The 10,224-nt window shown below is 52.5% G+C and overlaps 1 protein-coding gene across 1 annotated transcript in view; it reads right to left on the bottom strand.

Annotated features, from left to right (window-relative positions):
* Positions 1 to 998: 998 nt before the first annotated feature.
* CCDC12 (coiled-coil domain containing 12) overlaps positions 999 to 10,224 on the bottom strand; it is a 49,103-nt gene continuing 39,877 nt past the window's right edge. The window contains exons 3-7 of the mRNA XM_081246594.1: positions 6,168 to 6,247; positions 4,503 to 4,564; positions 4,223 to 4,257; positions 3,106 to 3,182; positions 999 to 3,008 (exon numbers count right to left, since the gene is read on the bottom strand). Coding sequence (XP_081102720.1) covers positions 2,923 to 3,008; positions 3,106 to 3,182; positions 4,223 to 4,257; positions 4,503 to 4,564; positions 6,168 to 6,247 — 340 coding nt within the window. The 3' untranslated portion in view covers positions 999 to 2,922. The remainder of the gene's footprint in view (positions 3,009 to 3,105; positions 3,183 to 4,222; positions 4,258 to 4,502; positions 4,565 to 6,167; positions 6,248 to 10,224) is intronic.

The following is a 10,224-nucleotide window of genomic DNA, read 5'->3' as shown; positions in this document are numbered from 1 at the left end:
TCTCGTGTGCAAACCCACATGAGGGAGGGCTGCTTCAGTTCTCAAGGGAGACTTTATTCTACTCCAGTAATTCGCAGGGTTCAAGTTCCCCTTGGGATGCCAAGAGTACAGACTGATTATTAGTTCACAGAGGGTGCTGCCCTTTGGGGCCCCACCAGGCACTGAGGGCCTCCAAAACCAAGGCTCGATTTCACCTGGCTTGTCAAATACCTTCAGGGCAAAGGTCAGGCTTCAGCATTCTGCCGCTTCTCTTACCTTTTGGCCTGAGTATTCCTTCCTTTCTTGCCAGATCATTGATGCATTTAAAAAGCATTTGTCAATATTTATTTACCTAGTATTTTTAGCTGTTTTCCAAGGGAAGATCAGTTCAGGCAACCATCCTACCAAGATGCCAGAAACAGAAGTGACTGCTACTCCTTCTTCAAGTACCTTTTTTCTCCAGTTTTCTTTTCCCGAACGAATTCCTATCAGCTAAAGGACAGCTACCAGTACGTCAGGGTTCTCAACCCAACCCCTCTCTCTCCTTCTTTCTCTCTCTCTGCCACCTTTTGGATCTTCAACTTTATTTCCAATTTATTAATCCCTTCTTTGACTATAAGTTATCATTTAGCTCCTCCAGTGAGTTTCTTATTTTAATAAACATTCTTGGGCCTCCCAGTGGCTCAGCAGTTAAGAATCCACCTGCCAATGCAGGGGACACGGGTTCGAGCCCTGGTCCGGGAAGACGCCACAAGCCGCGGAGCAACTAAGCCTGTGCACCACAACTACTGAGCCTGCGCTATAGAGCCCACAAGCCACAACTACTGAGCCCGCATGCCACAACTACTGAAGCCCAAGCACTCTAGGGCCTGTGCTTTGCAACACGAGAAGCCACCGCAATGAGAAGCACGTGCACCGCAACGAAGAGTAGCCCCCGCTCTCCGCAACAAGAGAAAGCCCGCACGCAGCAATGAAGACCCAACGCAGCCAAAAATAAATAAATAAATAAATTTTAAAAATAAATAAATAAACATTCTTTATTTCCAAGATTTCTAATCAGTTGTTTCTTATACCAAATCCCTGTTCTTGAGTTGTGTGTGGGAGGGGGGTCAGTCCCTCTTTGATCTCACTGGTGATAAAACAAATGCTCATTTTAAAGCCTGTTAGGATATTATCGTTTTACTTTCTTCAAGTAGAAATTCTCCCACTTGTTGGGCTGCTGGCCATTCTTTACGGCACTGGATTTTCTCATGCATTTTATAATTTTTGAGTGTCCCTCATGGGTGATAGTTTTTGCTTTTCTCTCTCCCTGCAGGGCCGTTGTTCTATAGGGCACACAGGGTTGTAAATGCAGAAGCAAACCTCTCATTAACTCTCTGGGCTCTCATACAGTGGGGATATCCTTACTCTGGTGCTGAGTGGGAGCCTAGTTGCCAGTCACAGGTGTCTGAGTCCTACACTGCCACAGACAAACATCCTGCTTCCAACTGCAATCCCAGGAGGTGGGGGCATCTTTTCATCCTTTATTCCTAGGAAGGGAAGCCCAGCTCTAGACCCTGGCTATGCAGAGGGAGCCTGGCTCCAGTCCTGACACCAGTGGGGCATGTCTGATCCCTGTCCCTTGTGGGAATCAGTCCTGGCCTTGTCTCACTGCTCACCGCAGCAGTCAGCCACCTACCACTTCAGCCCTTACTCAGAGCTGCCAGTTTCTGCTCCCTTCCCAAGAACTATCTTCTTAGAGGAGTTGCATAATTTTAAGTTAAACCGTTTACTTTGTTGTATGAGTGACAGTCTGTGTGCACACACTCCCTCCACCTCTACCGCCTGAGTCCTCAGCACCGTCCACCAGAGCTGGGCCATTGTGTTTCTAGAAGCTGGCACGGAGGGAGGAATACACCGGGATGACTCAGGGCAGGGGTGGGAGGCTCAAGGGGAAACCATGAAGGAAACTTAAGAGTGTGATCATTCTGGAGGAGATGAAACTCTAAATGGTCACAGGTACCTGGAGTCAGACTTGTGGCCAGCCAGTCATTGTGGAGAGTCAGCTCCATGGAGGAGGCTCACGGTCCTGAAGCCAGGACCTTGGGGACCCAGGGTCCAAGACCACCCCCGAAACCCAGGCTACAATACCCCAGTCTTTAGCAGAATGGGCCACCCTCCCCCATACGGGCGCCCTGTGCCAGGGAAGCCAGCGTCTAGCTCTGGCCGGTGAAGTGGGGAGACGGGCTGCTGGGGCTGTGGGTGGAATGTGAACGAGCAGTGCCAGGGGCCCCGAATCTGTAGTGGCCCAGAGTCAAGGCTTTGCCAAGGCACAGCGCACCCCCTTCATGGGCCCAGTCGTTTCCTTCTCACTGCGAGGGGGTCCACAGAGGACCAGAGTGGGAGCCTCTCCAAGGTATCCCACAAACTACTGTAAGGCCTACCTCTGTCACCCAAGGATTTTGAGGTGATCACCGCTGACCAAGGACTGGACCAGAACCCGACCCAGAAGGTCAGGCCTGGGCCTTCCCCACCCCTCCAGCCTCAACATGTTCAGCCCAACACAGGGCTTACTCATATTAAACATCACCTCTGCAGCTGCCCTGTCTTGGGGCCCAAACCCAGAGTATCCCAAATATTCAGGAGGTTTCTGCCATACACAGGGGTCTGCTTGTTTCTATTTCCAGACATTAAAAAAATTCAAAATAACATATATACGTAGAGATACAGCAAGCCCACAGAGCTGTTGCTGGCTCTGCCCCAACTCAGCACGCTGGGGACCACTCAGGAGACAAGGAGCCGACCTCACAGCATGGGGAGGGGTGGGGTTCAGACTGCTAGGCAGGGAGTCACTGTTCTGAGGCCAAACTGGAGGTGATGGCAAGCCCAGCCCCTACCCTTGCCCAAGACCATCCTCCTATAGGACAGGCCTGAAAGGCGGGCGGCGAGGGGATAGGGCGTGCCTCAGTCGGAGTCACCAGCCTCTTGTTCGGTGGTGGTGGCCGCCACTGCAGAGGCCAGGTTGTCCTCCTGGCCCTTCAGCCTCTCACCTGGAAGGGCGGCAGATAGGAGGAGTGGAGAGGGGCCGTGTGCTTGCGCCACCACCCAGAGGGCAGGGAACCCTGTCTTACCAGGCCCCGCACTTACGGATCAGCTCGGCGATGGCCCTCTGGGTCCGCTTTTCTAGCTTCTCCAGCTTCTTGGCTACATCTCTCTTGAGGTCCCTGGAGCAGGGAGGTGGGAGGAAGCCGGAGGCTGAAGGCTGGCCTGGTGTAGCCTTGGGGCCTTCCCCTCCCACAGGCCCTCCGGCATCAGGAATCACACTCGGGTGCCTGAGGCCAGGATGCTCCTCCCTCTCTCTGTGTCCTCCAAAACCCAGCATCAGCCATCCTTGCCAGTCCCAGTGAGGCAGGGACTAGCACCGCAGACCCACCCAACACAGGGGACCGAGTCAAGGTGTACAAGGTAGATGGTCCTTAGGGTCCTCTCTTTGTCTGTTCCCCTTGGTCTCCATCAGGGAGTGACTTGCCCCGGCCCGCTGGGGGTCCTGCTCCTCCTTCGACCACACGTTCACCCTCACCACCAGGAGCTTCCAGAAGTGCACACACAGCCTATTCCCCCTGGCTCTGGGTTTCCAAGGACACGCGCCCCATGCTTTTGTTTCATCAAATTAGACCACCTTCAGCTAGTGCCGTACTTGACACAGAATTGCAAGTGAGAGGGAAATGGCTGGTACCTCTGGCCCAAGGTAAAGCGAACACACGGCCCTCTCTCACCCTCTTTCTCTGCCCAGTCAAAGGCGCACCAGGAAGGATGAGCATCCCCATTGCACTGCAGAGGGAGCTGAGGCCAAAGGGAAACAGGCTAGCTGGTGGCGGAACTGGGGCAGAAACCTTCATCTGCCCTTCCCACCGTCTTGCCTCTACCCTACGGCTCCCTGAGGGCAACGGTCAGCCTTGTTCAAACGGAGCTCTCTGAGGTGGGGCGGGCCCTCACCCTTTCAGAAGGGACTTTTGGAGGGGACTGCTGAGCCCCCTCTGCCCGAGCCCCTCCCCACCCTTAGGTGTCATTCCCCGTCATGTCCCTCTCATCCTCCACTTATGTCCTTCTCGGCACTCACTTCAGACATTAATAATCTCCTGTAGCTGTAAGTCTACACTGCCTGCCTCCCGTTGCAAGGCTGGGAAAGGCCCAGCCGGAGCCCATGCCTAGCACCAAGAGTGTCCCAGTCAGTCTGCACTGGTCCTACATGGGCAACACTCACCAATCAGGCTTCCGGGGTGCGAGGTTGGCCAGGTCCTGGGGAGGGAGGAGACACATGTCAGGGCTGGAAGGGCTTAGCCCCAAGGGAAGTAGAAGACAGGGGACAGAGGTAGGAAAAGGGGAGAAAAGGGAGGAGGAAGGAGGGGGCTGAGGGGAAACAGGGAGGTAGAAAGGGAATAAAGAAGTGACGAGAAGGAAGGATGTGTGAAGAGAGCAGGCGGGAAGCAGAAAAGGACCCACAGAAGGAGCAAGGGAGGACGGGGACACCCCCAGGCACTCACCACTTCCTCAATGATGGGCTCTGGCTTGGCGGCTTCCAGCTGCTCCTTCACCTTCTCTTCCACTAGGGGGCGCAAGACAACAACGGAGGCAGGTCGGAAAGGAGCCACCACTCTCCCAGATATGGCAAACTGCAGCTGCAGGTCCCTGGGAGAGTCTGGGCTTTCTTGCCCTGCCTCTCCCCTTGGCCCCTAACTACCTAGAGGTGAAGATCCTGCAAAGGCAGCTCTGGAGGAAGGGCTTGGGTTTCTCAGGATGAAGCCAATCCGGGGATGAAGGAGGGCCAGCAGGCTAGAGTAGACGGAGCCCAGACCTCTAGCCAGGAAGCATGGGTGCTTCTCTTAGTCCCAGGATCCCCAGGTGGGAAATGAGACAGTTGCCTGGATATATCCAAAGTATGGTTTTGGGAAGGGCCTTGAGGACTGGCTTTTCCCATACCCTCCTGGGGCTCCTGGGCTCTGAGGACGTGCCCTGGGAATGGCCAGGGCACAGGTGGCGTTTCTTCCCGTCCCACTCTTAGATCTGTGCTCCCAAGACCAGGGGGGCAGCCACCTTGAGGAGTCCTGCCTACGTGTACCTCCCGGCTCCACCCAGCTGCCAACAGCACAACGGGCCTCTGGGTGGCCTGACCCGGAGGGCCCTGACCCTGTGGGGACAGATGTCAAGAACAACAAATTTGGGCTCCACGGGCTTCCTCTAACCCCCCCTCACCATTGTCCCGGGCCTCCTCATGGCCCCTCTGCCCGGCCTCACCTCCCTCCAGCCACAAGTGCTGACCCTGAGACATGGGACCAGTTCCCCGTCCCTGTCCTGCCTTACTCTCCCCACCATGCCACTGCCTCAACATGGCAAGGCCCAGACCATGAAGCAGATCACCTGGGAAGTGTGTGAATCTCAGGGGCGAAGGGGATGGGGAGGCAGACTGGAGTGTGGCTGAATGGGCAACACTTTACTCTTTTATAAGATAAATGTATCTATTAGTTTATTACTCATATAATTAAAAATTGATACAAACAAAGAATAAAAAACATGGCCAGGGCCAGGGATCTGCATGATAAGAAGCACCCCAGCATCTCCAGCGTGGATGGCTCTGGACAGGCTGCAGCTGGCCAGATGCTCTGGCTGCTGTGCTGCTCCCCGCACCGTGGTGTGACTGGGCAGCCTCTGGGCCAGGCCCTTCATCCCACCAGTGAGAACACCTCTGCCCATCCTTTGTGCTCTGGCACTGCCACGCCCCAAGCTGGGCGGGTGTCTGCCTGCCCACTACTCTCCAAGGACCTGGATGGTCAGCCCATCTTCAGCGTCTCTCACTCTGACCCTCCAAGGGCCCACAGCACCCATCACCCTGCCCCTGCTGTCCAAGGGCCCCAGGGCCACTTCCACTTCTCAGCCCGGAGAGTCCTCTGAGGGGATGTGGCCACTTCCCTCACAGGTCCCTGGAAAGCCTCCAAGGCAGGGCGTGAGCAGGGCAGAGCAGGCACAACAGGCCGCTTCAGTGCCCAGACTGCTTCTAGTTGTGCATCTGCCACGAGATGGTGATGGAGGGTCCTGGAGGCCCAACTCCCAGCCCTGGCACTGTCAGTTATTCTCCAAGAGAGGGTGACACCTGCCAAGGTGGAGGCAACCAACAGTGCCATAGAGCAGAGGTGGAGATGCAGCCCACCTACCTGCGATTGGCTTGGCCTGGGGCACCCTTCTCTTCTTCAGGTCCTCATCCTCTGGGACATAGTTCCGCAGCCTGAGTTCCCTAAAGGGCAGAGAGAACAAGCAGAGAGGAAGTAAGGTATAACACAGTCTCATTCACCTTACACACTTGCAGGTTGGCATGTGATGAAGCCATAGGAGCTGGCTACTTCCTGACTTTCCTCTGGTCTCTCTGGAGATGACCTGGTGAAGGGGGACAGCACAGCAACAGAAGCTTCATTGTGAGAGGCTCCCTTCTCTGAGCCTCAGCCTCCTCATCTTCCAGTTAGCAGCTGGGCTGGGTGCTCTCCCAAAGCCCCACTTGCACCGTAGGTTCTCATCAAGAGCTGGGGCCAGGGGTGCACAGAGAGCATTCACTGGATGTCTCTCCAGCATTATCTCCATTTGACAGTTACGGGAACCGGGGGTCAAAGAGACTGCACTATTTTTATAGGGTCATACAGCAGTGGTCGCAGCATCTGAGACAAGGCAAGCTGTGACTCCAAGCCAGGGCCAGAGCTACTCCTAAAAGAGGAAGCCAGTGGTCACCCACTGGTTCCCCAAGCCCCACCTGCTCCTCAGAGCCTTCGTGCCCTGGAGCCTCAGCTACTGGTGGCAAGGGTCTGGTAGTGGCTAGGAGTGGCCAGCAAGGGCTGAGGGAACAGGCATGACAGTGTGCAAGGCTGGGAAAGCCACAATGCACCTGGACAGCCATGAGAAGTTCACATACCTCGTCCCTGCAAGGGGTTTTTTAAATCTACCAGAGCAGATCCCACGACCTCCTCTTTGAAAGGGGAGCGGCCACAAGGAGTCAGAACGGCACGCTGGGATTGACCAGCGACCGTGGTGTTGTTTTCCTCTTATCGTAGTCTCCTTGGGCAGGGTGGGCTGTACCAAGTGCTCACTGGGGGCCTCCCTGGCTCAGCAGCTCATCAAACCCCGACTCCCACACACAGCAGCCTGCCTGCAGGACGGGCCCTTGGCTAACTCCACAGGGTGGCAAAGAGAGAGTTCCTGGGGGCTGCTGCTTAATGCAGGCAAGACAGAGACACTGGGACAGACCATCTAGGCCCTGGGGGAGGCAGAAGTGGCCTCCCCAACTGGTTAGACAGACGGGACTGGGATGTGGGTCCTCCTTCTTCCCCACTACCTCTGCTGAGCCCTCTCAGGACTGCTGGTGCCTCAGAAGTCCTGGGAACATTTTCCCAACAGGAGGCCTCCTGTGGTCTGTCATCTACGGAACCCTCTGTCTGTGCCAGGGAAATGTGTGGCTGATTTCTCCAGCCCCTGGGCAAACAAGCTTTTCCAGAAGTGAGGCAGGAGGTGTCTGTGGCTACACAGTTAGCAAGTGACAGTGGTCTGAACTTGGGGGTTTCCTGACACCAAATCAGTCCCCTATTCACCAGTTTCACCTGCCCCCCTGCCCTCTGCCAGGCCCCCCAGGGCCTGCAGTCCTGGGGCTTGGCTAAACCTGTGTGCCTGGGAGTAGTACCAGCATGGCCTGTGTGGAGGAAGCCTGCTGCCTACTCCCAGGGTCTACCTCCTCTAAGGAGCAGGGACACCACCCTGTCCCCCATCCCCTAATGCCTGGAGGTAAATGCCAAGTCACTAAGGCACTGGGAGAGAAAGTGGGGCATGATCGGTACACTGACTTTCGTTTATAACAGGGTGGGGAGAAAAGCGGAAGAGAAACTGGCTGTGGGAAGAAAACTGTGGGGATTAGTGAGAATAAAAAAAAACCTGTCACTCTCAGAAACTGGCTCCAGGGCCTTGTAAGAGATCAGAGAGAGGAGAGTCTGGTGGCAGCTGTACCCAGAGCTCACAGCAGTAACCACAAGCACCCACACCTCCAGCACCCCCTGCTGCCCAGGCTTCAGAAGACTAGCCGGAATGAGGGAGGACCCAGCAGGAGACAGGGAGGGGCCAGAAGCAACAGGAAAGAGCAGCAGCATCTGGTGGGCTGGCTGCACAGCAACCACCCCCAGCACCCCCCGCAGCCCCGCCGGCCACTGTCCCCTGTTCTCCCCTAGAGCTGAGCACTGGTCAAGCACTCAAGAACACCTGGGTCCCAGTCACCGTGGAACTGCCCCATTCTGGGCTCCGATTTTCACATCTGTAAACAAGAAGGCTATGCTGCGTGTGTCGAGCTCTGTCAAGCTAGGTTCAAGTCCTTCCCTGGTTCAGTCTGTTGAGAGAGAGTGAAGAGACTGACCCTCACTAATGTCCAATTAACTGTTCCTCCCACCCCACCCCCATTACCACCAAATGGCAAACATCTCTGGAGAGGTCATGGGGCACTGGGTTCTGCTCTGGGCCTGGCCTTTCTAACAAAGGAACAAGGTTTAATTCCCTCCTTCTGCAAACTTAAAAAAATTTGTGTGTTGGTGAATTACCACGGCAACAAGGACCTGAGGGGCTGCAATCACAGAAAGAAGGGAAGTGCAACAAGGTGAGCCTGGCTTTGGGCATTTCTTTCCCCTTAAAGCATTTGTCTTTTTACAAGCAGAAGCTGAAAAGCCGAGAGACCAAGCAGAGCTTCCTGCAATCTCATGAGGCTGAAGAGACAAAAATTTGTGTTCAGTGAGAGGAAGCCTCTTCATCAGTCTTGAAAGGGTAGGTCAGGGTATCCATGCCTGCTAAAAGCTAGAATAAACTCCTTCTGGGGGAAAATAAACTATTCAAAATCCCAAATTACCTCTGGAACTTTTCATATGCAATATCCAGAATTCAATCAAAGCCAAGAGAAAAAAATAAAGATAACAGAAGTACACTCACAGGAGATCTAGATATTGGAATATAATATCAGAAATGAAATGTAAGTTAATTGAAATTATTAAAAGCTCAGGAAGGTATACCACAAGATCAAGAATTTTAGCAGAGATATCTGAATTTTGGAAACTGTAAAAATCAATCAAATGGAAATTCTACAAGTGAAAAGAGAATCAAAATTAATAAGTCTATAAATGGGTTCAACAGCAGTGTGGATACTGCTAAAGAAAGGATTAGTGAACTGTAAGATAAGCCAGAAAATATCCAGGCTGAGGGACAGAAGTAAAAAAGTTGAAAAATACAGAAAATAACTTAAGAAACATATGGAACATGGTGAAAAGATCTAACATACATGTAATTAGAGTCCCAAAAACAATATTTAAAGAGATAATGAGTGAAAATTTTACAGAATTAATTAAAAACATCAAGCCATAGATTAAAGAAACTCTATGAACTCTAAAGAAAAGCGTAACTAGGCAAATCACTGTCAAACTACTTAACACCAAAGACAAATTCTTAAATTAGACAAAGACACCCAAACCTCAAAGGAGAAACTGAAAATGACAGCTGATTTTTTAACAGAAGCCATGAAAATCGTAAGGCAATGGAGAGATACATGGGAAGGGCCGAAAGTAAATAAAATGTCACACCAGAATGATAAAGCTAGGTTAAACAGCCTTCAAAGAAAGACTTTTCCAGATAAAGAAAAATTGGGAAAATTAGTCATCAGAGGATCTGTTCTTTAAGAAACACTAAAGGGAATGCTTTAGACTGAAGGAAAATGATCTCACATGGAAGCATGGAACTCAGGAAGGAATGAAATGCATTCCTTGAGAAGCATGAAAGAGTAAATACGTGGGTAAATTTAAATGAATATTGACAGTATAAACAGTAATAATGACTTGTGGGATTTCAAATATAGCAACAACGGTACAGAAGACAGGAAGAGAGGTAAATGGCCTTAAAGTGTTCTGAGGTCGTGGCACTGTATGGAAATGGTAAAATGTGACTTGTTATTAGACTTTGATAAGTTAAGGATGTATATGTTGTACCGCTGTGGAAACCACTAAAAGGGAAAAGAGTATATTATTAGCAAGATAACAGCAAGGAAATGGAAAGATTAAAAACAAAAAATCCAAAAGAAGACCGGACTTGAGACACAACAGGAAAGCCAAGAAACAAACGGTAAGACAAGAGGGTCACGAGGTGGGCCCAGGCTGCTGTCCTGGGGGCTTCCCCCTGCAGTGACTGGAACTGCCACAGCTCTTGGAG

Source organism: Mesoplodon bidens, assembly GCF_964165515.1.
Source record: "Mesoplodon bidens genome assembly, chromosome: 10".
Lineage (NCBI taxonomy): Eukaryota > Metazoa > Chordata > Mammalia > Artiodactyla > Ziphiidae > Mesoplodon > Mesoplodon bidens.
This window is presented reverse-complemented; position numbering and strand designations above follow the sequence as displayed.